We start from the raw sequence: 27,153 nt of genomic DNA, 5'->3' as shown, positions 1-27,153 counted from the left end.
TCACCACTGAGTAGTGTACGTGGAAACTCTGTTTTGTCTCAGAAATCATGTGCTGTGAAAGAGCAGCTATTAAAGGATTTTAAAAATATATATTTTTTAGAAGATTTACAGTATGGCATGAAATACATGATTTTTGCCTTTTTTTTTTTAATAACTGCTATGTGAACTATGTACAGATCTTTAAAAGATGTTAAAGGAGATGAACTGTCCTGTCTTGGGTTTTTTTTTTTTTTCTCCCCAATATCATGTCCTTTGTCACAGTAATGTATACTGTTGAAAAAAATCCTCAAACCACCATATATATTCATTCCACAAAGAATGATTTTTCCTTGGAATGGCAAACTTGACATGCTGGAGAGCTCACAACCTTACAAAATTATTTCTTGTATATTTTTTTGCTAGGTTTTTTAGCTATTTTGGCCCCTTGGTAGTAGGACAACTAAAATGCAATGTTTTGTAGGAGGCCTAGTTGCTCTTTGTTTGCTTTTTATGTGTTTATGTATGCTGGTCAAGTATAGGGAGAAACAATAGAATAAGACTTCAAGGAAAGGATTGTAGACCTATTTACAGACATCTGTTGTCTTTTGAAACCTTCAACATCAGGTATAGCATTAATACCACTAATGGTTCTGCTTCATGTTGTGGTAATGACCAGTTTAGGCTTGTATCCTTTTGTAAGCTTTGAAGGAATAGAGACAATCTTTATTCAGGGAACCAGTAAATGAAAAAACCCACCAAACTTAAACAAACAAAAACCCTGCCAAAAAAAACCCAATAAAACAACAACCAAAAAAACCCCCAACCCAACCCCAAAACAAGCAAACAAAAAAAAAAAAAAAAGAGGGAAAAGTATTTCTAAAAACTAACCACATAACCACATAAATACTTTTTTTTTTTTTTTTTTGTAAAGTTTATTGGAGCAGATAATTTTCTCAGTTTGCATAGACAAATAAATTACTGTTTCTTTGGAAGAACAGTGTAAAACCAGAGTATCTTGTTTTCCTAATTTTAGTTTGTGTCTTCAGAATAGCTATCCAGGAAAAAGCAAAATTAGTTATGAGGGCAAATCCTTTTTTCTTTCAGAGGAGGATGAATTAAGTATTTTCTAGAGGTGTTTTCAGTTCTCAATTTTTCTTCAAAACAGATTGATCAGCCAGCATCTTTTTTTCTTTTAAGGCAAATCCGCATCTATGTTTCAAAGACTGGTTTGGATTGGAAGGAACCTTAAGATCATCCAGTTCCAACCCCATTGCCATGGTCAGGGACACCTTCCACTAGATCAGGTTGCTCAAAGCCCCATCCAGCCTGGCCTTGAACACTGCCAGGGTTGGGGCAGCCACATTTCATCAAAAATCTGTAGATACATTGGATTCATTTAGTCTTTTTTCTTTATCCTTCTATGTTCACAAACTATTGGACTGAAATTAAGATGCACTTGCAAATAATGTTTGGATTTGTTTAGGATTAGTTGTTTTACTAAAATGAAAAATATGCAGGGAGTACGTTGTTTTGGAAACATGGAGTAGCATATTTGATTGATCATCCTGCAAGATGCTTAACTGTCAGAGTCAAACACAGTGTGTGATTTGGTGTTAGCTGGGTTAATGTTTATTATTTAACAATTATTGTGGGATTTTTGTGCCTTAGCATAAGGAAAGCTAAGAGACAATAGCATGTGAAGGTATTGGAATGCGCAGGTTTTACAGTTGATACAGTTGATACAGTTAACTTGTTTATAATGTAAGGTTTTTCTTGTTTGTTTTTTAATTAATGACAACTTTTTTTTTGTCTGTTTTTCCTCCCTGCTTCAAACTGGTTTTGGACAGAAAATCCTCAGTTCCCTCATGTAGGAGAAGTTATTGATGGAGTGGACATGAGGGCAGAAGTTGGAGTTCTTACAAGAAACATCTTAATCAAGGGAGAGACAGCAGATGCCTGCTATCGTGAAAAGGAGTGCCAGTTCTTCAATTATGATACATTTGGTGGACATATCAAGGTATGAAAAGCATTTTAAAGTAGCTTGCTGTCATGTAAAGGTATAGTGAGAACAAAAAGATTAATGCTAAACTTAAAGAGAAAAACTAAAGATTATTGATTCATATAGTTGCTTTGTGTAGAAATGACTATTCTCAGCTTTCCCCAAATGAGATTTACCTTGTCAAGTCTTTGCAGAACCAGAAGAAAGAGGTATCAGTGCATGAAATGGTCACCACATTCCACGATGTTGTATGGAAGGGATTAAACCTTAAAAGTGATGTCCATGCATGTGCATCCTGTTACATTGTAAAGTAAAATTTGACCTCCCTTTTCTCCCTTCCTTTCCCTGCCTTTCTGCACTGAATCCTAGAGATGTGCTTTATCTGAAATTGGGCACTAGAGAGGCATGGAGAGGAAAGAAACTGGACCATGGTGGTTTTTTTATTTAACTTATTTTTTATCAAAGTACTAATTACTAAAGTTATGTAAAGGAAACCGCTTCTAATTTCTTTTACTACCATAAACATAAAGCTGAGGAAAAGCAGTATTAAAGAAACTAAATTCGTATTCACTTAACATTTTTAGATGAAAGGATTGAGCGGCAGTCTGTCAGCTCTTCACTGATGCTGGAAAAGTTTGAGGCCTTTTATTTTATATGCAAATGTTTTGTGCTCATTATGTGCTAGTCACAGTTTAAATCTCTCTTTCTAATATGTTTGCATGCAGATTTTAATTTTCAGCAGTGAACATAATGGTGGGAAAGAAAATATGCCATTTCCCTACTGTGTGGCAGCTTTTGTTTTGTGGAAGAGAAGTAGGCGGGCCTAAGGCACTCTTTTGTGTTTAAGATAATGTAATGAAAGAAGATAATAACAAGCTGTGAATCTTGCAGAGCATGACCTTCATTGCCACAATAGTGCAAATACAGCAGACCCTTCAGATGTCTGGCAGATAGAACAGAAAACAAACGTTTTGGGTCATCAAAGTTGTCAAACTGTTCCCAGGAGACTGTTCTTAGTAGCTGAGTGTCTGCTGCCAAACCTAGACCTCAGCTAAAAGCATTTTCAGTTTATGTTAATCTTGCAGTGCTTAAGCAGAAGGAGGCCAGGCACTAGCAAATGTTAATGGCCTCAGGGGTTTTGATCATTCTGGATTTTCTGATGGTCACTTGGATAGTGGGATAAAGGAGGCTTACTGGCAATGAGGAGAGATGCCTATTTGTAGTTTTACCACTGTGTTAGTGCTGTTAAAATGTTAAAGAGTAGGAGATTTCTGGGATGCTGGCTTCTGACAACCCTTCTGGTATTTAGGCATACAAACCTTAGGAGTGCAAGGGAAGGGGTGAACTCTACGCTACTAGTTTCTCTCAAGGACAAAGTACATATGAAAATGGTTAGTTTTAGTAAATACTCAGTACAAGTAAGTTATTAAAATAATAAAAAAGGCTTTGTTTCTTAGTTTAGCTCCTTGCAGTTTAGCTGTTGCACTTGGTTTCTGTTTTCATAGCAGGTTAAATGGAAGAAAATACTTCTGCTTTCCTGTGTTATGGCTACAGCTCAGTTATGTTTTTACTTTGTACTAGGTAGTATTACTGTGAACTTGAAGCTGGTTTCATATCTCCCTTAATAAAGAAGTTCCTCAGGAGTGCTGTGTCCAGTTTTGCAAAGATGATGTAGATGCACTCGGGTGGGTCCAGTAAAGGTGGTGTATTGGGAGCAGGTGATGATGAGTGAGGAGGAACTGAGAGAACAATCCTTGTTTGGTCTGGGGAAGGTGGATGTTCCTGCTGTCTTCAGGAACAGAGGAGGGTTCAGACAGGCAAGAGCAATTCTTGGAGGTGCACAGATAGGGCAAGAGGCAATGGGACCAAGCTTCAACAAGACAAATTCTGGTTAGATACTAGAAAAATGAAAGGGAGAGAACCAATGAACATTATATGAACATCTTTTTCAGGAGCTATTCCTTGGGCTGTGCGCTGAGCATCAGGCTTAAAGCTGACCCTGTGCTGAGCTGGCAATTGGACCAGATATGAACCTGGATGTGAGGGCAATCTCTCTGCAATGGTCACTCCATTTGTAGCCAAGGTTGATTTAGCTGGTCTGTCTGGCTAGGCAAATGTCCCCTTTCTTCCTCACTACACCATGTACATCCCTCCCAGAGTTGCACACTCGGTCAAAGTGGACAGCTTTCCCTGATAGAGATGTACTGTTCGTGGGTCGAGAGTATATAGTAGCTGTTCTCCCCTGCTAGAGCCTACAAAGAAGCTCAAGGTCCAGTTGTAGGAGAACTTAGGGTAGTTAAGCTTCCGAGACTGTAGACACATTAAGGTGAGAAGCTGCATTGGGCAATCTGCCATTGCTTTAATACATTCTCCTACAATGTTCTTCTGGAGAAACTGGCTGCTCATGGCCCTGGATAGGTGTATTCTTTGCTAGGTAAAAACCTGGAGATCACTGAGCGGGTGGTCAGGCATTGGAACACGCCGCTTAGGGAAGGGGTGGAATCGCTGTCACTGGAAGTGTTCAAAAAAATATTTCACTGAGGGCCTCATCTTCCATGGTTTAGTGGTATACTTGGCAGTACTGGGATAAAGGTTGGACTTGACAGTCTTAAGGTCTTTTCCAACCTAGTTGATTCTGTGATTCTAGTTATCTCAGCAGGTTCTTTTGAATGTGTGTTATTCTGTGACATTATTTGGCTAAGCCTGTCCCAGGCTATACTGTGGGCTACATTGGTGCACCTTCAGTATAGACAGGCCCTGATGTGGGTGGCTTTTGTATATTTGGACAGTATGTAAAGAATAATTAACATCCTAGCTTGTAAAGACCAAACAGTAAAGTGTGACAATATATCTGATGAAAATGGCTCTGATTTAGCCACATGGAGATTTAGCTTTTATGCTTATTTATGAAGGACACTGTTTTGTAAGGCAGGATATTAAGTAAGACAGTAGTGATCTGTATTTCATTATGTTGGCCTGTGGTAACTGCACACATGACTTCTGTACATCCAGTTATCGAGTATAAATGATGTATTAATTAATGTATTTACATTGGTTAAAAAGCAAATAGTGGTTATTCATTCTGGACTTCTCGTGATATCTTTAGATTTTGAAGAATTTTACATCTGTTCATCTCTCTTATGTGGAATTGAAGCAAATGGGCCAGCAGCAGATTGGAAGTTACCCTGTTCACTTTCACCTTTGTGGGGATGTGGATGAGAAAGGAGGTTATAGTTTTAAGACTTACCTGGAAGGTCTTTCCATTCACCACTGTTTTTCCAGATGTGTGACTATTCATGCGACTAATGGCTTGCTGGTAGGTGCAAGGAGAGTAAAACATACTGCTTTGAAATAAATGTTAAAAAGACCTTCTAGAGCAAAAACAGTCCTCTTCCTTCTTCAAGTTCAATTCTCAGAAATGTTTTCTTATTGCAACGAATAAATGAAAAAATTAACTTGCTTTTAACAAATCTCACCACTTTGGTTTTTTTCGGATTGCTCCAGGCAGCTAAGCTCTCCAGACACAGTAGTGTGTTTGTAAGGGATAAATAAAACTATATGCTTGAATTATCTGAGCTGCTGATATGGAAGCTTCACTCTGCAGCTGTGCCAGGATAGTAAAACTAGATGGTACTTGTCAAATAAATCTCAGTAATTGCTGTTGCCACTGACATAATGAACTTGTATTTCTGCAGATAAAGGACACCATTGGCTATGACACACTAGGTCACTGTTTCTTCACAGAAGATGGCATTGAGCAGAGGAATACTTTATTCCACAACCTTGGGCTTGTCACGAAACCAGGCACTCTTCTTCCTACAGATAGAAACAGCAGCATGTGTACTAGTATTAGGGATAAAGTTTATGGTAGTTATATCCCAGTGCCAGCCACAGACTGCATGTGAGTATTTCACGGTGAAAAATTAAAATCAAACTAGCTGCAGCAGCAAAACTGCTGGTGATCTCTTGACAGTATACAGATGGGAACATTTTTATGTATAACTTAAAGAGTGCAGATGCCTTAAATGGAGTTAGTGTTTAGTCTTCTATTAAGGAGAAAAAATAAGTTGTTTTGTAGGAAGACTGTTGTGTTTTGCAATACTTGTTCAGCAGACTTTTAAAGCTGCATCTTTGTAAAGGCATGCACTTTCTCAAGTCACCAATATTTTTCTGCATAAGACTTATCTCTTGTAGGAGTTTATTAAAACAGTTTATCATTGCACAGAGTATCTGAACAGCATTAAATAAAACACTGTGCATTGAATGAATTATTTTTGGTTTCTAAATGTGTGTGTGGGGTGTGATTTTTATTTCATATGAAGTAATGACTTCAGCCATCAGTTTAGATTTTTTCTGATGTGTTTGTTACAAAGGTGAGATATTTTTGTAGGAGTTACACCTTTTTTCCATAATGAATTGTTTTGGAATAATATTTCAGGGCAGTTTCGACATTCTGGATTTCTCATCCCAACAATCATCTTATAAATAATGCAGCAGCAGGATCACAGGTGAGGCATATGGAGGTAATTTAACATAAACTACTCCTGCCACTGGTACTTGTAAAACCTGTAACATTTACACTGCTAAAACTAAATACATTTTTATGTATGAATGTGTTCTTTTTAAGTTTGGCAGCATACTAGTATTATAATTTTGCCTAGGTGTGCATTTAAATCTTTGTTGTTGCTGGAACAGAGGAGATCTCTTCCTCTTTGTAGTCAGTAGACCTGACAATACTGTCAATAAGTGTATGTACTAATAAATCCTTTTGTTTCCAAAGAACTAGTGCATTTCATATTAAGGCTTTTGTATTTTCTGTAGCTTGTTATGAGTTTACTGTGTGACTGCTTTGGAAGATCTGTCTTCATAGCTGTAGTTATTGGAATGAAAAATGACTACAAAAAATGTTTATTGTGTAAGAAACAGCTAAAACACTTTTATTGTCAGTTGTTAGTCATTTGTTTTCCAATCTGACTGCTGATATGGTTTTGCTTGTTGTGTACTTTATAGTACTGAAATTCATTTGTCACAGCTGCCTGCAAAGTAAAGCTGAAGTACTCAGTACATTGTGGAGGAGGGGGCTGGCATCTGTTCTGCACTGGATGAAAGGCTGTTACGTGCGTGGTTTTGAGTGGATTGTTTTGAAGAGATCAATGGGAATGGAAAACAGGCAAGATGGCTGTTGTTGCAAAGGCTCCAGTGCTGAAAGTAGAATTATGAATGTGTGTCATTGTATTCGTAGGCACAGAATACTGTTATTAATAGGACAGGATTCAAAATTTTTGAATGAGTTAAAATATCTAGAGTATTAAAATTGCCTTAGAAAGTTTTGTTCTACATTTTGTATGGTCTGGAGTATTTATTTATTTATTTTGGTTTGGGTTTTTTTTTTTTTTTTGGACAAACTTTTCTAGTTGACTGTCTACCACTAGGAAGGATCTGGACACCCTTATCAAACCAATCAGCGCTAGGACTCTGGCAGGCAGAGTAGGCATGCCATGACAAACCTCAGCCTCCTCCTAAACACGGCTGTTCTGTAAAGCTGGTGCTTCTAGTTCCAAAGTCACAGACAGGTTGGAGGTGGGCTTGAGGAAGGCAGATCCAAGAGAAAAGTTGTGCTGTGATGCAAAGATATACTGGTAATGATTTTCATGTAAACCCCTTTAGAAGTTTACAAAAGAATTTTCCTCTCTTGGCTCTTCAGTGGGGGAAAGCAAACCTAAGTTTGAGAACAAAGCACAGCAAACCTAGGCCAGGTTGGATAGGGTTTTGAGCACCCTGGTCTAGTGGAAGGTGTCCCTGCCTGTGGCAGGACGTTTGGAACCAGATGATCTTTAAGGTTGCTTCCAACCCAAACTATTCTATGATTCAGTGCGATGTTTTTCCATTTTTCCTGCTTTACGTAATATTGCTTTACCTTGTATTAGCATTGCAGGTTAAGTTAAAGCTTCCTTGATCTACTGTTCAAAACCTGCAATGTCTTTTCCTGCTTCTGTAGTGAATCACAGTAAATGTCACTTCTGTTACCAGAATGCGCGTGGTCAGAGCAAGCATTCATGTGTTTGGCCACTCTTAATATACCTCCATTGCAAAGGGACTACAGCTTATTATGTTTCAGAAACAGAATACTCCAACTGTGTTGATACAAACTCTGCACTGTAGAGCTTTTGCTGGTTTAAACTATAACAATTCACAAGCAAATGAAATAATTCCATTGCCTCCCCATCTCCTTTGTTATACAATGAAGCCTATTGTAAGGGTGTATCAGCAATAGATGTTTCTTTTGTTTGAGTTGGAGGGTGGTGGTGGTGGAATTTTAATTTTTTTGAATGCTTGCAAGTGCTTAAGGACCTTTTAAGTTTATTAAACTTTTTTCCAAGCATCGGAATATGTTTTGGATGAGAATTACTTGAGTCTGCCAAGCACAGAGCTGTATTTAATTATATGTGAAGTAAGATTTTGGTATTTTTATTAATGGAACATCCACATTTGCTTTGGAATTGTTAATCACTAGAAATGTCAAAGTGTGTCATCATTACGGGTGGGAATATGTTACTGAGAAGCAGAGTTTCCAGGACTGCTTGGAAAATGAGTATACTCTGAATGAAATGCATCGAACGTTTGAAGCCAGAATGAATTGGCTTTATCCATGTTTCTTGAACAAGAGGATGATGACTATTTTTTCAGAAGATGGGCACTCAGTATACAGTGTTTCTGTAGCTACTGTTAACCCTTTAATGTGCCTTATGCAATGATATTTTTAATTTTATAAGGACACAAACCATGTGGCCAGGCAAAATTTTTTATGTTTGTAGGTATTGTGCAGATGATATCCTGATGCCATCTCTTGTGAACTCATCTGTGGTTGAAAAGTGGACTTTTACTGGTCTCATTTAGCAGATAAATCCAGCTTCTTTGAAAGCAGGGATGTTGAAGATGTGGAGAAAATGAACAGATGCTGAAATTATTACTGCATGTTATTGGCACTGTGCTCTGAACTGGCCAGACTTCTTGATGTGCTTTATTTCCCTTCTTCTGAAAGCTCTTGTGGGTTTTTTGGCTGTGTCATTAAATTATGATGTGAGCAGAGATGAACAAACCTTAGTTAGACTGCAACAGTATAGAGGGGAGGAGGGCTTTCCAGTATTTTTACTGTAAACAGTATGATTTACTAGTAAAAAAAGGAAAATCAAGTGTATGTAAGGAAATGCAACTAAAATGCAAAAGCTACATTAACTCTGATACTTTTCTGTCTTGAAATATTAGAGGATCTTAAATGTGTTAAATGGCTTCACTGAAAAGCAAAACACTTTTTAGTGCATATTTTCACTAGAATATAGCCTTATTTGCAAAATTCCACATTTTCACTGGAGAGGTGTTTGAAGGCTTTGTTTTGAAAAATATATTCCATAGTGCACAGTTGGTTTGAGCTATGTTCTTACTCACTTACTTACCTAAAATATCCAAGTTCCACTTAGCGTACACTTACTTTGTGATTAGATAGATCGGCACTGATAGTAGTATCAGATTCAGTTATAAGTAACTTCACTCTTTCTTTGCTTGCAGGATGCTGGAATATGGTATTTGTTCCACAGGGTTGCTACAGGAGATTCTCATAGTTTGGCCACTGAAACCAAGTCAGAGCTTACACCCCTAGGAATCTTCTATAACAACAGGATTCACTCTAACTTTAAGGTAATGTATTATCTCATTAAAAGAAATAAATCTTTATGTGTAAATATTCTAAATTGGGAATTGTCTGTTTACATTTTAATCTGGTTACGTGATGGATTCATGCTGTGTTTGAACTATATTATCATACCTAGGTGGTGTAGAAAGGTATATAATCATGTGTATAGTTTCTTGCCACATTTCAGGTATTAACTGTTTAATATCCTCTTAAGGCAGAACACAACTAAAATCAATAAATGCTTCAAATGAAATAAATTCTCTCAGAAGTAGCATTTCAGATGATACTCTCTTACTGATGGCATTGTTTTCAACTTCAGTGAAAGCTGACCCTTGAAGCATCAAAGTTTATTGTAGTTGTCATTCATCTAATAGCTTCCTGGAACAGCTGTGACTTTCTTGCTAAGTCTCTAATGTAGAGTAACCTCGGTGTTTACACACGGTGGCAGTCTCTGAATAGAGATTATGCTTCTAGGTTTCCTTCAGGAGCCCAGCCATTGGCAACAGGGTTTTTTTGAGGGTTCTCAGCCTAGCTACAGGCATCCAGCATTGTTTTAGAATGGAATCGTAGTTTTATCATACATACTTTCATGTATGTGGCTTTACTGTAATTTTTTCACATGCAACTAAGTCCTTTAATTATTTAATTTGGAATCTAGCCACTCTGTGTCTGTGTGTGTGCATATATATAAAAATCTAATGACATTTACAAAGTCATCTAAATATTAATTTGTGTTTGCAGTTTACATAGTAAACTTCAGGATCAGTAGTGGATTGTTTTTTTTTTACCAAGTGAAACTGATTCTGCTTGACAGTTGAATGTTGGTGATACCAAAAATGATGCACTGATTCATAGAAGTTGTGTTAATGGTGTGTTTGGGACTGCAGGGCATTTGTTCAGATTGGAATTAAAACATACTGAATACAAAAGTGCATTGTAAAGAAAAAGTTTTTCAGCTCTATGGGTCCTACTATCTCCAAACAGGAGTAGCGATTCGTGTGCTAAAGTTCCATGTTAAAAGGGCAAACTCCACTGGTAGGTCTCAGGATCCAGCCATGTAGGAACATTCAGTTGTAATCATAATTTGGATCAGATGTGGAAGTAGCTGCAGGTATTTGTGTATGTTAGTCAGGATAAATACATATTTGTGCTTCTTTCTGCTTCTGTTTTCTCAAATTATTTCATAGTGGATTATTGAGTTTCAAATTGGTGATTGCTTGGGCAAAAATCCACTTCAGTGGTGAAGGTAATTTATAATTTTAAATACAAAGCATTTTTCACAGTGTGGGATTTGGGGTTTTGGTTTGTTGTTTGTTTTTTTTTTTTTTCCCCTTTAGTGAGAATATTTTGAATTCACTTCAAAACTGGATTCTTAATTTTCCAGAACAGCATCTGGAAATAAGTGCAAAACCTCAAATAGTTAGACATTGTGAAAGAAATCTGAAATGAACTGTAATGATTTTCCATTGCTCTTTTTTTTTTTTTTTTTTTAATCCCAAATTAGTGTAAACAGATGGGTTTTCTCCCTTTAGACAATATGTCAGTTAAGGACAAATAGAAAGATCTAGAAGTTTCTAACATGTGAATTGAATGCAGTGTAAAGTTTAAAGTTTAAAAATGTATTGGTTGCTCTAGCTTTTAATTTTGGGTTGCATGAATTTTCTTTCCTTGCTTGTTTCAGGCTGGTTTGTTCATTGATAAAGGTGTTAAAACAACTAATGCTAGCGCTGATGATCCCAGAGAGTATCTTTGTTTGGATAACAATGCAAGGTAAAGGATATTTTCTTTCAAGTGAGTGAAAAATCACAGTTCTGAGATTGCTCTTACATTCACATGAGGAAAACTATTTTTAAAACTATAATTATTTATAAATAATAACTGAAAAATAAATTAATGTATTTTTCTCCCGTTTGTTCATGTGTTTTGGCAATATCAGAGCATGGAGCTGTTACTTCTGAACCCTTGCTCAGGGTAGTTTTCAGCCTCTTAGGAGACATCATTTCAAACATGTTCTACTGTCATGCTTAAAGTATTCTATGGAATTGCTGCTTACTGTCTTTAAAATCTGCTCTTCTGATTTATGTCAGTTTTACATAATTATTAGAAAAAGGCTTAATAGAGCCAAGTAATACATCCGCTTGGCTTTCCTACCACTGAATGCTTCCTGCCGTACCTTTTGGACCTGGAGATCATCGCTCAGTGGTAGTTTTACTGAAGGCTGTTTGCAGAGATAGAGCAATCAACCACGTTTTCTTTAGTTTACAAAGTGAGAGCGTTTATGGAAAGTTTAGAAAAATGCCATGTTATCCTGTGCCTGCTTACTGTTACCCTGAACTTCAAATAAAATAGCCTGGGATAATGGTATAATGACAACAACTGTATCTGTGAACATTTTATTATAACAACTAAGCATTAAGGCTGACAATATAGTTCATATGTGTATCTTTAGTTCTGATTGACCTGTTTTTAGGATGAGGATGGTTAAATGATAGTTTTAGGCACAGAGAGAATAGTTCCCAATTTTGGCAATAATTGGTTCATGATTTGGACAAGAACTCACTAGTTTGATGTTTTAATGGAAAACTTGTATAATCCTCGTGGATTACTTCATTCGAAACAGTCAGACAAGAGGAACATAGGAGGAGTAAAATGAGCTGTGAGAACCTGTAATGTGTTGACAGGGTATCAGAAGAGGATGCAAGAAACTCAGTGCTTGAGAGATGGTTTTCATGTTTTTCTGCAGCCAGAGAAGTAATAAGGCACTCTCTTAACTAGATGAGGCCACTAATTATTGTACATGGACCCAAACTGGGGGGATTTAAACATTAATTGAGGAGCCCAAGACTGTCACCAAAAAGAAAAAAAATTACCCATTCTTCCCTTCCTCCCCTCAGGCAGAGCAAAATTGGAGTACAAAGTGATAGGGATAAAGGGCACATATATTTCTTTATCTGCCTCAAAATGGATTTTTGTAATATTTTTCTTAATTGATTGCTTTTTGTTTGGGATATTAGGAATAGTCAAGTGAAAGCTTCCACCAGTCTTTAATCAGGTTGTTTCTTCCTGTTGTCTAAAATAGATTCCATCCATGACTTTCTGTATAAGACCATCTTGATAGCAATGTGGAGTGTCTGGGTTGGAACAGAAAAGTATCTCGAGTGTGCTCAAAGAAGGAGCACTCCTCGACATCAGAAGAGTTTGAAAGATTTGAAAGAGCATTTAGACAAGCTGCCAGCCTTTTTTTGTATAGTGCATGTCAGGTCTATGTATCCTTCCAAGGAGCTTTTAATTCCCTCCATCAAACTTTGACATTAATGCTGCAGCACAAGTTGGGAGAGAGTACTTTGGAGAAAGCAAAAATGAAAAACAAGGGGATAAATGCAGGTGAGATGCGGCTAAAGGAAGTTGGGGACATTGAGCAAAAGTCTGTGAGAGTTATTGCAAAAGAGAAGTTTTCTGTTCCTGCTTCATTTTACCCCAAAAGACCTTTCCCCAAGATAGAGAGCTTGAGATGCACCTGGGTTTTGGCTTCTGTAATTGCAAACATGGAGCAGAGTGGATTTTGCCCATCAGCATGAGTCTTTATCTTTCAGACTTTCTCAGCCCAACATTTATCACATGTGTAAAGCAAACAGTATTCTTATGTTGAGTTTTTGGGTTTTTATCTGTCCCAGGTTTCGACCTCATCAAGATGCAGACCCTGAAAAGCCCCGAGTTGCTGCCCTGATTGACAGATTAATCTCTTTCAAAAACAATGATCATGGGGCCTGGGTCAGGGGAGGGGATATCCTCATTCAAAACTCTGGGTAGGTATCTGGAAGCAAATAGCTGCGTGTTGTTAAGAAGTTTCCCCTGAAGCTTTGTTCATGAAAATGCATTACAACAGGGTTGTAAGAAAAGACTAATGCTTACCTCGAGGAACTTCTCAGTATCTTGAACAGCTTTCACACCATTCCACTACTTTAAATGAAACAAGTTTATATGTGATTAGATGAGAACCTGCCTTAAAAGGCAAAAAGAAACTATGTAATAAAAAGAATTCTAAAAGTTGGTTGAGACAGTAAGTTTATACTGAGGTATATATGGTAAAATAGGGGTTTTTTAACAGCAACATTTTTATATGCGTTAAGTGTGTGCTGGTTCTACATTCCATTAATACAAAAATCAGGGCTTTTTTTCTGTGCATGGCAGGATGTGCTCTTATAGTAGATTTTTGTAGGTTAATCCAGAAAATATGACTGAAGCTTTGAACTTTCTTTCAGGTTTGCAGACAATGGAATAGGTTTGACATTTGCCAGGTAAGTAATTTATGTTAGTCATTTCTGGTTTTTCTTGCCTAGAATCTTAGAAAATATACATCCATCTATTAAAATTAATAGGTTTACTTTCATAAAGTCATAGTTTTGGGCCTAGTTCTATGTCGAGTGGTGCAGCTGATGTTATAAAGGCTGTAAGCTGACACAGCTGCCAGAGCTTGCACTTCAACCTGTGCTTGGTTTACACCACAATTTCCTTCCTTTTTGCCAGAAGGGATACATTTATTCACGTATTTTTGGTATTGTATGATTCCTTAGGCATTTTAACTTTTCCTCCTGAACAATTGAAAGTGAGTAATGGAAAAGAAAGAAGATGAGCATTTTGAAGGGGGCAGAGTCTCTTTCTTATAAAACAGAATCAAGTCAATTAAGGAATAAGCCAAAATTTGCTGCCATTTAGGTTATGGCAGGCTGACTCTAGGACTGCAAAAGTAGGCTGTTAAAGAATGTTGCACTACAGAGGGAGATAAAAAATTTAATGCTCAGCTGTCTGCTGGCATATCAAACAGCCTGTGATACTGTTAATAATTAAATTTATTTTTCTCTGTATTGTAAATGAAGTCTAGACTGCTCTGCTTTAGCAGGACTGTTACAGAAGTAAAAGTAGGACTATGCCTCGGTGTTTTCATCTACTGGGGAGGCTAAAAGCTTATCTCTGACGTGGCTTTCACAGTGATGGGAGCTTCCCAAATGATGAAGGTGCCAGTCAGGAGGTATCTGAGTCGCTGTTCATTGGTGAGAGCAAGAATTATGGGTTTTCAGGCGGCCAAAATAAATACGCAGGAACTGGAGGGATAGACAACAAGGCGCGCACTCTGCCTAGAAATCGGTAAGTATGTTACAGGTGAGGAAGAAATGATACAAGAAACTTTCTCTGTTATCAGATATAAGCACCCTTTTCACTTGAGCTGTGAGAGATTAAGGCTCTGTTGAAGGTGTCACTCATTTTTAATGCTTTGTGTGCAGCAGTATCACTCTCACCTCTTTGCTGAGCCAGTTTTCATCTGGTTCTACTACAGGTCAATTTTCCATAGATACTTAAGTTGTTCTACTTTCTTGAAACCTTAGTTTTAAATAACATTTGGGCCTGGAAGAGAGAAGGAAAAAGCTTTCAGGTAACAGGGTTTCAAGGGTCAGTTTAAGACTAGAGACTGTAGTCTTTCTGTGACAAATCCCAGTCTGTGATCATGATCCTTTTCTCTCTGGCTTGCTGTGGTACTCTTTTAACATAGTGCCAGATCCTGCCCCTGACACAAAATAAGCAAGAAATATAAGGTGGGTACAGTCCACCCTGGTTTTTTGTTGCTTAGCTATTTAGCAAGAAGTTGTTAATGTGATGGTGGTAAATGAAGTATAGTTGAGCAGGATCACAGAACAGTGGAGATTGAAAAGGACCTCTGGAAGTCATCTTGTCCAGCTGCCCTGCTCGAGAAGGACCACCTAGAGCTGGTTGTCCAGGACCATTTCCAGGCAGCTTTAGAAAATCTGCAAGGATGGAGATTGCACAACCACTCTGTGTAACCTGTGCCAATGCTCAGTCATCCTTACAGTGGAAAAGGTGTTTCCTTATGTTCAGGAGGAATCTCCTGTTTCTCAGCTTGTGCCCATTGCCTGTGGTCATGTCACTGGGTGCCACTGGAAAGAGTCTGGCTGCAACTTCTTTGCACCCTCCCTTCAGAGATTCTTATACATTGATCAGATTTCCATCTGAGCCTTCTCTGCTCCAGGCTTAACAGTCTGAGGTCTCACAATGTTTCCTGTTGTGGGAGGTGCTTCAACCACTTAATTGTCTTTGTGGCCCTTTGGATTCTCTCCAGCAGCTCCATATCTGTCTCATACTGGGGACAAGCACTTCAGGCGTGGCTTCACCAATGCTGAGCAGATGGGAAGGATCAGCTCTCTCAATCTGTTGATGACACATCTCCCAGTGCAGCCCTGGATGCCATTTACCTCTTTGAAGCAGGGGCACTTCTGCTGGCCTATGGTCAGCTTGATTTCCACCAGGACCTATAAGTCCTTTTCACTGGTGTGTAGGGTTGTTCCTCCCTAGATGCAGGGCTTTACACTTACCCATGTTGAAGCTCATGAGGTTCCCATTTGCCCATTTCTGCAGCCTGTTGAGGTCTGCCTGGATGGCAGCACAACCCTCCGGTGTATTAGCTGCTCCTTGCAGTTTTTTGCCCTCTGCAGACTTGCTATGCTCATCACCATGATCCAGATCACTAATGAAGATGTTGAACAAGATTGGATACTGGCCCCAGGGATGCACCACTAGATACCTCCAGGTAGACTTCATGCCACCACCCTCTGCACCCAGCTATTCAGCTACTTTTCAGTCCACCTTACTGTCCTGTCATGCATTCCATACTTCGTGAGAATCTTGAGGGACAGTGTCAGAAGCCTTGCTGAAGTTTAGGTAAGCTGTGTCCACTGCTGTCCACTCAGCTACCAGGCCAGTCGTTTCATCACAGAACTTTAACAAGTTGGTCCAGCATGACTGCTCCTTGATGAATCCATGCTGATCATTACCACAGAACCGTAGAATCACCTAAATTGGAAAAGACCTTTAAGAGCATCAAGTCCATCTGTTACCCCAGGACTGCAAAGGGCACCACTAAACTGTGTCACTAAGGGCCTCATCCACATGGTTTTTTGAATACTTCTAGGCACGGTGACTTCACCAATTCTCTGGGTAGCCTGCTCCAGTACCTGATCACCCTTTTGATGAAGAAATTTTCCCAATATCCAATCTAAACCTCTCCTGGTGCAGCTTTGAGGCCATTACCTAAAGACCACACTATTTGTGATACAGGCCAGTTTGCTGTTGGCTTTCTGGACCTCCTGGGCACAAGCTGCTTGTGTTCAGGCATCAGTCAGCACCCCAGGTCCTTTTCCACGGAGCAGTTTTCCAGACACTCTTCCCCAGGCCTGTAGTGTTGCATGGGGTTGTTGTGACCCAAGTGCAGGATACTTTGCCTTGTTGAACATCATACAATTGGCCACAGCCCATCAATCAGCCTGTCCACATCCCTCTGCAGAGCCTTCCTACCCTACAGCAGGTCACACTCCCACCCAACTTGGTGTTGTCCATAAATTTACTAAGGGATATACTCAATCCCCTCATCCAGATCATTGATACATCTCCTCTGTGAGCTTATTCAGCACTCCTAGGTGTAACCCATCTGGCCTCATAGGCTTGTATATGATTAAGTAGAGCAGGAGGTCTCTAACCATTTCTTCCTGATTTATGGGGACTTCAGTCAGCTCCCCATCTCTGTCATCTAGCTCAGGGAACTGAGTACCCTGAGGGTGGCTGGTCTGGCTGTTAAAAACTGAGCAAAGGTGGCATTAAATACCTCAGCCTTTTCCTCATCCTCAGTCACTAGGTTTCCCCCAGTATCCAGTAGAGGATGGAGGTTCTCCTTGGCCCACCTTTTAATTGCTAATTTATTTGTAAAAATATGTTTTATTATCTTTTATAGTAGCAGCCAGATTAAGTTCCAGCTGTTCCTTCGCCTTTCTAATTTTCCCCCTCCCTAACCGAGCATCATCCTTGTACTCCTCATAGGGTGACAGTCCCTTTTTCCACTGGTGATAGATTCTCTTTTTTTTCCTGAGTTCTAGCAATATCTGTTCAACCAGGCTGGTCTTCCGCTGGTTCAACTTTCGGCACATAGGGGCTGCCTGCTCCTGTGCCTTTGATAAGAGAGGACTTGTTTTACTGATTGTTAGCTGAAGCAAACCACCAAGTTGAACTTTAACTGAACAATACTGTACATATGTCAAGGGGGAACAAGACAATGGGTAAAGAACATTCTTTACCTATCCAACTCCCTGAACTAGGAACCGTTGTTCACAAAGTGCCTTTCCAGCTCAATGAACTGGGAACCATTCTTCACAAACTCAGAAGAGGCCAGCCTAAGGCCGTAAGAGGAAGATGAGAAAAGTTCAACCAAAGGTCAACAAAGATACGGTCACCAGGAGTCCCAAAGACCCTTGGGACCTTTACTTAAAGTGCACATATTCTATTGCAGAGTAACCCATGTTAATTGATTCTGGGAAGAAATTATAATATGTATAAGATTTCTGGGAATATATGTATGAGATGGATGCTTATAAGCAAGAAACCTGTAAGAACTGGCATGCATTTTAGGAGGAGCTATCCCCTGTGCGTCCAGCACCATAATAAGTAATGCTTGCTTCTTAATGCTACATTGGTTTTAAGGAGTTTTATTCTCCTGACTTTTGGTGACACCTTGAGGAGTGTCCAGCCTTCCTGCACCCCTTTGTCCTTCAGTACTGTTTCCCAAGGGACTGGATCTCAGCCATTCCTGATGAGTTCTTGTCCTTATTTTCCTTGAAATGGTTTTCAGGATTGGCTGCTCCATCACCATCCTGGGGATCAAGCTGAAGCTCACCACCCTTCAGTTCCTTGGGTGTTCCTTCTTCAACTTAAAAGTCATGTTTGCTTTCCTCCAGTCTGCAGGCACTTCTCCCAGTTGCCACGATTGGTCAAAGACCAGGTGGTATTATTCTCGTGCTGTATTTCCAGTACTGGGGAAGGGGCACATTTGCGAAGTGACAGTGATAGCACTTCTAACAGGAAATACCAGAGAGTGTGGGAGGGTTGATGCGTTAGGTAAGCACAGAAAAAAGTTTTCCTTTACTAGGATCTAGCCTCCAAGTCATTCTCTAAATGTTGCTCTCTTGATTCCTCTGAGAGGAAATGTACTTACAACACAGATTCTGGCTTATCATGGTTTTTGTTACAAGATGATATAAATATTTACTTGCATTAACAGGACATTTCCAATCAGAGGATTTCAAATTTATGATGGACCTATTCACCTTACCAAGTGCACATTCAAAAACTTTGTGCCAACTCCAGACAGATTTACCAGTGCAGTTGGATTCTTAATGAAAAATCCATGGCAGATGACACCAAAAAACAACATTTCTCGTGTGAAGTTTGGTCCAAATGTAAGTTTATTGCAAGTTTTGTTTTATTCTTGTAAATGGCTTTCTTCTTGCTGTATTTAAAATAAACATCCAAGGGTCACCCCTGGGTCATCTTTTCCATACATCCCTGCTGCAGTTTCTTTCTTCGTTGGAAGTCACCAGGGTGTATCCTTTGTCTCCTGAACAAAAAAGTAATGCCAACGGAGATGTAGGATATGTTGCAATAATGATCTCTTTCATGGATAATGGTAAAGATGAAAGGAGACTTTGTAAGGTATAGTATATCCTTAATAATGGAATTTTCAGTTGCAGATATCAACAGTTCAGAAGTAAGACCTGGCCAGAGCCTCTTACTAAAAATCCGAGTATCTATTTTTCTGTCACTTCCATAAGGTTTTTAATCAACTTTGTTAAATTCCTATGATTCTGCAGGTGTGCAAGTGTGATAGCCTGTGCTTTGCCTCGGGAGAAAAATAAATATTTTAATTGTTGTTGCCAGGTTTCTTTGAAAGCCTTCTTTGGAAAACCTGGTCCCTGGTTTGAAGAAGGAGATCTGGATGGTGACAAGAACTCAATATTCCATGATCTAGATGGTTCAGTGACTGACTACAAGAATACCTATGTGGGCAGAATGGATAACTACTTGATTCAACACCCCAAATGCATTAATATTACAGAATGGAGTGGAGTGGTTTGCAGTGGGACCTATGCACAGGCTAGTACTCCTGTACCTTTCTGTTTGGGGCAAATCTACAATATGAACAACTTGTGAGGGGCAGGGGAAGTCTTAAGAACTGCAAAATCAGCTATCTTTGAATTTAAAAATTCTTCAAAGTTTTAAAAATACTTTTATGAACATTACACTTTTCAGCCAGTTGTGTATATCATGCTCCCTTCAGCATGCAAACTGGGACTACAGTATTAAATGCTGCAAGGTAAAACCAAATGTGTATGCATGCTAGCAGTTCTATATTGTAGCCCTATCCACTAAAATATTTTTGCATTAGAGGTGTTTTCTTCCACTGGAACTGTCTGTCTTACTTTCCCAGAGTGGGGTTTTAAGGGCTGCTTTTTTATGATGTTTTTGTTGGTTTTTTTATGGGGATGTTAAGTACCACCTATAAACACAAATCTCACGTAGATCTGATTCACGTTCTGGTTCCTGTTCTATACAACGTTGTGCAAGTACCATAGCTGATTCTGCAAGTACCATAGCTGATTCTACTTTTTGGGTTGGTTTTTTTTTTTCCCTCCTTCTCTCTCTCCCGCCATTTTTGTCTGCAAAATGGACAAAATCTACAATAGTTTTTTTTTTGTTTTTGTTTTTTTTTTAATAGGGCTTTTCTTCAGGAGATTTTTGTATCACGTGACTCAGAACATCGAATTGCAGCTTTTTGGTTAATTACTGATTATTATTCACTATTTCTTTTTGCACAGTATCCTAATCTTTCCTCTTTCTTTTCATCCTTCCTAATACCATATAGGTGTATGTCCAAACATGGAATGGACAGAATCTGTCCATGACTATTGTGCGAGATGAGTACCCAGCCAACCCCATGGTTCTCCGAGGTATTAATCAGAGAGCTGTCTTTCAACAGTACCAGCCAGTAGTGATGCTCCAAAAGGGCTACACAATACATTGGAATGGAAAAGCTCCAAATGTCACCTATCTTTATCTCATTAACTTCAACAAGTATGTTTACGGTCTTTAATGTCATTGATCCTTAGGCAGTACTGAGGTCATGTTCTGCAGAATTAGCGTGTGTGAGAGTTTGCCACCATCAGTAAGACTGGATCTTGGGTTGGGTTCTTTTGTGATTACAAATGCTAAAGTATGAAAAGCAAGGGATGAAACAGTGGACCTGCACCTGAAGTTAAATTTTTGTCCGGTACAGTGTCTTTCAGGAAAATCCTTTGGAGAAGAAAGTGTGCAGATAGTGATGTTGAGCAGGATTGGAGTTGAATAGTTTATCATACTTGATTTTGTTGTCAGAAAAACTTAATAAATGTCTAAAGTATAAAATTAAGTATATTCTGAGAGTATCAAAGTTACTGTAACCTTTAATCAAACTGTATAGAGATGGCAAGAAAGATATTCTGGTTGAGCACTTAGGACCTTTTTGTGTTCCTGTTACTTGTTTTTTGAGTGATCTGTTTGCTGTGTCATGTCATCTGAACTGTTCCTAAGGTTAAACCATGTTTTTTTTGTTTGGTTTTGTTTTTTTTTTGTTTTTTATTTGTTTTGTTTTGGTTTTTTTTGGTTTTGCTTTGTTTTGTTTTAGGAATGACTGGATTCGTGTTGGTCTTTGTTATCAACCAAATACAGATTTTGTTATAGTATTAGAAACCTTCCAAAGGCGGTCATCTGCTCTGTCAAGCAAGGTAGAGCGCTACATGCCTGTATCTTCAATGGTGGAGCTCGAAAAGAATCGATCAGACAAGAAGTTTTACTTCGACAGCAGTACTGGGTAACTTCTTGTAACTTGATGGTGTTGGAAGATGTTCTTTAACCTTGAAATGACCAGTTTGATAGTGTTAAAAGCAACTGATTGAGATACCTCATAAGAGTAAAGCTATTGTGAAAGGAACCCAAAGCCTATTTGAAAGAATATGTGACTTTGAATCTCCAAAATACAGTGGTTGTCATTTTTCCAGGAGTACCACAGTTGCCACAGATATTTCCTACCCCATGCCTGGGAAAAATGTGTATCAGGCATGCTGCAGAGGAGTGTCTTTCAGGAAGTAACTTAAAAGTCTCTAAGGAAAAATTGTGCCTTCTTGTTAACCTAAAAATTCTGGAAATTTCCAAGAAGTTTTCTGTTCCAAGAACATTTTAAGAATGTATCTCTGAAAATCCCAATCCATTTACAGCTTTCTCAAAAGTGCTTAAAAGTCCTACTTTCTGAAAAATACTTCTGAAAGAGGCTACTGAAATCCTTGTGAGATGTTTTACTCAAAGCTGACCATATCTTAAACAAGTCCTACTTAGGTCACTTGCGTGTTTAGTGAATGTTCTTTTTTCATTCATAATTTGTTATTTATTTTGATCCTTTATCTTCTACTTTGTAGTAAATGTGCAGGTGAATGTAGCTTTTGAAAAGACATTTGTTTCCTTTTCTCTAAGAGCTACAGTGGTAAGTCAAATATGTAAGAGAAGAATTACCAGTCTCAGCGTACTGTGAACATTAATGACCACTGCCCCCAGCTGCATTTCCAGGCATTTGCAGCAGTACAGTACATTGTTCAGTGCTGGTGGGTGAAGCTGAATATCCAAAGAGTTACTTCTGGCTATCTGCAGAGATCTGTGATCAAAGAAAATATGTATGCTCTGCAATTTGGTTTTTGTTTCCTGCAAGCCACTGATTTGAGGAATGGCTGTTCTGTCAGAGCATATGCATTCATAATGATGTCTCCTTTAATTGTTGGCAATTGCAGATATATCAGTAGAGACTTCCTAACTCTAATAAACTGTAAATAGTTTTAAGTGTTTTCAACAAAGGTGCAGAAGTGAATACTGTCATTTTTCTTCTTCTGAAAATAATGAAATATAGCTGTTAGGTTTAACATAAATATGTGTTCATTCGGCAATTGACCTAGAATCTTTTTTTTCCCTTTTGTGTAGATTACTGTTTTTATTTCTTCAAGCCAAATATAATAGGGATGGTCACAGTTATTGCTCATCTCAGGGATGTGAAAGGATCAAGATTGTGACCAAAGATTCAGCAAAAGGGATCAGTAACTGCATGGCAAAAGCTTACCCAAAGTACTACCAAGGACCAACTGTTATAACACAGATGCCAGTAAAAACTACTGTACCGTGTATGAAATGTGGCACAACTCAGGTAAGATAAAATAAGTAAAAACTTCGTGTTTTTACTTATATTGTAGTTGGTATTGCTGTCTGATCGCTCTAAGACAGAAATTCAGTGTTTTGGCACAGAACACTGCACCTACCAGTTTGCGATGGTCGTATCGTTTATTTCCTGTATGCTGGGAAGGCAGGGAGTCTCTTGTAGCACAAAGATCTCGGTTTTTGTTCTTTGAAAAGCGCTGCTTCAGTTCTCACTCTGAGTGCTACAGGGAAGGGATGTAGGATGTGTCTTGTACTACAGCATTGTCTGTGCGCCATGCAGGATAGCTTTGCTGCAGAGATCTATATGGTATTGGGCAACCTGCTTTCTTCTTTTTCAGATCTTTGCTTATTAGCATGAACTTGAAATTGTGTTTTCTGTTTTAGCTGAGAAAAATTCTGAAAGTAAGGAATACAATAGGTTACTGTCGTGGTTTAAACCCAACCACAAACCTCTTTTACTCACTTCCCCCCCTTCTTGCCCTCCCCCTGCTCCTGGAGGGACGGAGAGGAGAATCAAAAAGAATGCAACTCCCACGGGTTGAGATAAGAACAGTTTAGTAACTAAGGTATAACATAGATCACTACTGCTACCACCAATAATAATAATGATAAAGGAAATAACAAGAGGAAAGAATACAACACCTCAACACCAGCTGACCAATAACTCGCCTCACTCCCCCCAGCCAAGCACCGACCGATACCTTCTCCAACCCTGCAGTCCCTCTACCCCTTCCGGTTCCCTCCTGGGCATGACGTGCTATGGTATGGAATACCTCTTTGGTCAGTTTGGGTCAGGTGTCCTGTCTCTGCTTCCTCCCGGCCTCCCCTCCTCCCTGGCAGAGCATGAGGCTCAGAAAGTCCTTGGCCAGACCAAACATTCGAGCAGCAACTGAAAACATCGGCGTTATCAGCACTGTTCCAAGGCCAAAAGATCAAAACACAGCACTGTACTAGCTCCTAAGAAGGAGAAAAATGACTGCTGCTGCTCAAAACCAGGACAGTTACACTATGCATCATGATACTTGTTAGCATTGCTATTACTATAAATAATACCACTGGCAAATTGATGCATTTGCTTTGGAGCAGTGGGCAGTCAGTTGTGAATTGTCTGGCATGATAAAGTGTTGAAGGCACATGGATATGTGTACTTAACATGTTTCATTTGATATCCAGATGGTGTTCACCAGCGATCCTCACAAAAACTACCTCCTTGTGCAGATTAATTCATCTGGTAAAAAAGAGTTAAGCAGAGGTCAGCAAGCATTTATTTCTGTAAGTATTCATTATGGTTTTCTTCTATCTTTCTTTCTAGCAGTTTCTATTACAACAGTTGTGCAACTCTACATAATGCTGATGTCGCTTTTCTTCACTTCAATGAAAAGTGTTGGTTTAACATCCAAAAAGCCAATGTTTTAACCTCAGAAAAGGAGACTCTAAATCCTGTTTGTGTTTGAATCCTTTACTGCTAGAGAGAAAATAGTAGCAGTAAGGGAGAGTTTAAAATCTTCGGATTCATGTCGCAATCTGGTTGCACATACCTCTATTGATGGCTGCTTTGGGGGAAAACCCCAAACAGAACACGCACACAAAAAAAAAAAAGGAGGAAAAAAAAAGGCAACCAACCAAACAAACCCCCAGAAACAAAAAACAAGCGAAAATCTAAACAACGTGTTAGTTAAATCCATGTTACTGAAATTGGGTTTGTGCTAACAGATTGGTGAGTTAATGGGATGAATCATTCAAGCAATTAAGCTTTGCTAAAACTCCTTCAAAATGGCAGTTTCTAAAGAATCTGTGGATATTTCTGTATTTATTGTGATGCAGTCCTGATAAGGCTATAGAAAGTAGTTTTATAAAAAGGAGAGTTTCAACTCTTCTATTCGGATGCAGGAGGCTTGCATGTGATGCTGAAATAACATTTACGGACATCTTCACACCACAAAGCTCAAAGTCTGTATGTGGCTTTCATTTTGCCGTGTCAGTGCATTAGCTTGGTAGAAATAGTAAAACTCTTGAGTTTAGACAGACAAGTAGCCTGTAGGCAGCATAACTGTGGCAGCTGCAAATTTCTACAGGAGTGTGTGTACCATATCCATAGCAGTAAGAGTGCTGTGTAGGAACAAACTGGGTTGGAACTGGGCTGCTGCAGAGACAGATTTAAGTGTGCCATTGCCAAGAAGTCCAGGTGGTTCAGTATGTGAATTTTAGATATCCAAAGCAGGAGCAATGTCTGAGGCAGGTAGTAAGTCACCTGAAATGTATGATCTTCCTGTATAAGCTGGGGACTGAAGACTCCAGTGTAATTTCAGAATTCCTACTGGAAGTTTTCCCTCAAGGGGGAAAATGAAGACATGCCAGGGAGAAGCAAATACTTGTAAGGAAATTAGTATACCACAATCTCTAAACTAAATGAAGAGTAACAATGAATGCCTTAGAATTGCTGTTGGATTCATTAACTTTAAGAAAGGAAGAAAAAATTCTTTTTTTCTTTTTCTCCTCCCATTCAGGTCAATAACACTATGTTTTCCTTCAAGGATAATGGTATACTTATCGTTATAGTTGATGCCTGCACTGGAATAGTGTTGGGAAACAAATTATTTTCTGGAGTAGATATTAAGCGTGTAGATGATTATTTAAAATCTGGAATTCCACAAAGGTACGTGTAATAACCATTTATTTCCATTACATCCAGTAAGCTGTAGCTCTGATGTCTAGTGACCTAGCAAGGTTGAGGGAGGTTATTTCTCCTCCTCGCTCAGGTAGGATGCCACCTGCAGTACTGGACCTGCTTGAGCGAGTCTAGAGAAGGCCACAAATATCGTCAGTGAGCTGGAGCACCTTTCCTATGGAGACAGGCCGAGAGAGTTGGGCTTGTTCAGCCTGGAGAAGAGAAAGCTCCGGGGAGACCTTAGAGCAACCTTCCAGTGCCTAAAGGGTGTCTACAAGAAATCCGGGGTGGAACTTCTTACAAGGATGTGTAACAATAGGACAACAGGGAATGGCTTTAAACTGACAGAGGGTAGATTTAGAGTAGATATTAGGAAGAAATTCTTTACCATGAGAGTGGTGAGACACTGGCACTGCCCAGAGGTTGTGGCTGCCCCAACCCTGCTCTAGTGTTCAAGGCCAAGTTGGACGGGGCTTTGAGCAACCTGGTCTAGTGGAAGGTGTTCCTGCCCATTGTAGGAGGGTTGGAACTGGATGAGCTTTAAGGTCCGTTCCAACCCAAACCATTCTATGATTCTATGATTTAAATAACAACATCTCTGCAGAAGTACTGAAAGTGAGAAAAACATATCCAGGTTGAGGGGAAAGAAGAAACACACAAGCGTTTTAACAGACAATTTAGTCTTATTTGAGCAAATAAAGCAACTCAAATTTTGAACACTTACAGTTTTCCAGTATCTCCAAAAAGATTTTTTTTGTTTTTTAACTAAACATCATATAATAACACTAAGAACACATCTTTGCTGAAAACAAGTAACTTTGTTTAATAAGGTCACTTAAGGACACTGACAAGAAGTGCATTGCTAAAGATCATGCTGTTCTCTCCCTGTCTGGGGGGGGGGGTGGAAGTTGCTTATTATTGAAGAAATAACAAAAACCGAATGTTGGAAAAACCAGCACTCTAAGTTTGGATCAATATTTAAACTTTAATTTTTGTTACAAAACATTGAACTACATTTCAGTAGCGCTTCCCAATGATTTTGAAGTTAAATTTGAAAGTCAATCTAAAAAAAAAATATTCTAGGTACTGCTTTCAGAGAGGGTTGACTATTTCCATGTCATGAAATAACATCGCAGGAGTACTCTTACGCAAGTAGAACGAGGCCAACTAGCTGTAAAAGCATGTAGCAGAATATTAAGAAAACTTTGTGTTTATAACAGGTGCTGTCTCTATGCTGTGTCTGTTGCAGGTCTATTGTTCTGCTGAGCACAAGAGGTGATGTAGCAATTCCTCATAATTTATCAGAAGCCTTAATGTCCCTGGGGACAGCCAAACCACCTTATCTTCAGAGCAACGGTTGGTGGAAATTTCATACGTTTCCTTGAGCCGCCTTGGTCTGTGTGTTTGTGTTGGCATGGTGGGTTTCTCCAAGGGTGTGTGAAAAGGATGCAGCTGGTGAAGGGTGTCTGCCAGTTTGTACTGGTGTGGGCTGCTGCATTTCAGCCTTGGTTGGGGGAAGGGGGAGAGAATGGGCAGCCCTTCAGCTGGTGGGGCAGAAGACATTTCCCATTGCCCCAAAGGGCATTTTGTGAAGCCTGTTGCAAGCAGGGAAGTGAGTCAGTTCTTTGTGCCTGTGGATTACAGTAAAAGAGCTCCAGGCTTTTTTCCCAAAGCCTGTATTTGTGCCTC

At 39.1% G+C, this 27,153-nt stretch overlaps 1 protein-coding gene across 5 annotated transcripts in view; it reads left to right on the top strand.

Annotated features, from left to right (window-relative positions):
* The window catches only part of CEMIP2 (cell migration inducing hyaluronidase 2), a 55,550-nt gene that overhangs the window by 25,779 nt on the left and 2,618 nt on the right, over positions 1–27,153 (top strand). For all 5 annotated transcript variants that reach the window (XM_065661162.1, XM_065661160.1, XM_065661158.1 and 2 more), the window contains exons 7-23: positions 1,827–1,996; positions 5,085–5,294; positions 5,674–5,879; positions 6,417–6,486; positions 9,545–9,673; positions 11,350–11,438; positions 13,343–13,474; positions 13,931–13,966; positions 14,658–14,813; positions 18,787–18,964; positions 19,443–19,658; positions 20,428–20,636; positions 21,226–21,411; positions 22,566–22,785; positions 23,970–24,068; positions 25,304–25,452; positions 26,714–26,820. In XM_065661162.1, the coding sequence (XP_065517234.1) occupies positions 1,827–1,996; positions 5,085–5,294; positions 5,674–5,879; positions 6,417–6,486; positions 9,545–9,673; positions 11,350–11,438; positions 13,343–13,474; positions 13,931–13,966; positions 14,658–14,813; positions 18,787–18,964; positions 19,443–19,658; positions 20,428–20,636; positions 21,226–21,411; positions 22,566–22,785; positions 23,970–24,068; positions 25,304–25,452; positions 26,714–26,820 (2,562 nt within the window). The remainder of the gene's footprint in view (positions 1–1,826; positions 1,997–5,084; positions 5,295–5,673; positions 5,880–6,416; positions 6,487–9,544; positions 9,674–11,349; positions 11,439–13,342; positions 13,475–13,930; positions 13,967–14,657; positions 14,814–18,786; positions 18,965–19,442; positions 19,659–20,427; positions 20,637–21,225; positions 21,412–22,565; positions 22,786–23,969; positions 24,069–25,303; positions 25,453–26,713; positions 26,821–27,153) is intronic.

The sequence above is a fragment of the Lathamus discolor genome, chromosome Z (genome assembly GCF_037157495.1).
Source record: "Lathamus discolor isolate bLatDis1 chromosome Z, bLatDis1.hap1, whole genome shotgun sequence".
In the NCBI taxonomy this organism is placed as follows: domain Eukaryota; kingdom Metazoa; phylum Chordata; class Aves; order Psittaciformes; family Psittacidae; genus Lathamus; species Lathamus discolor.
The sequence above is the reverse complement of the archived record's forward strand: the minus strand, read 5'-3'. Positions and strand labels throughout refer to the sequence as shown.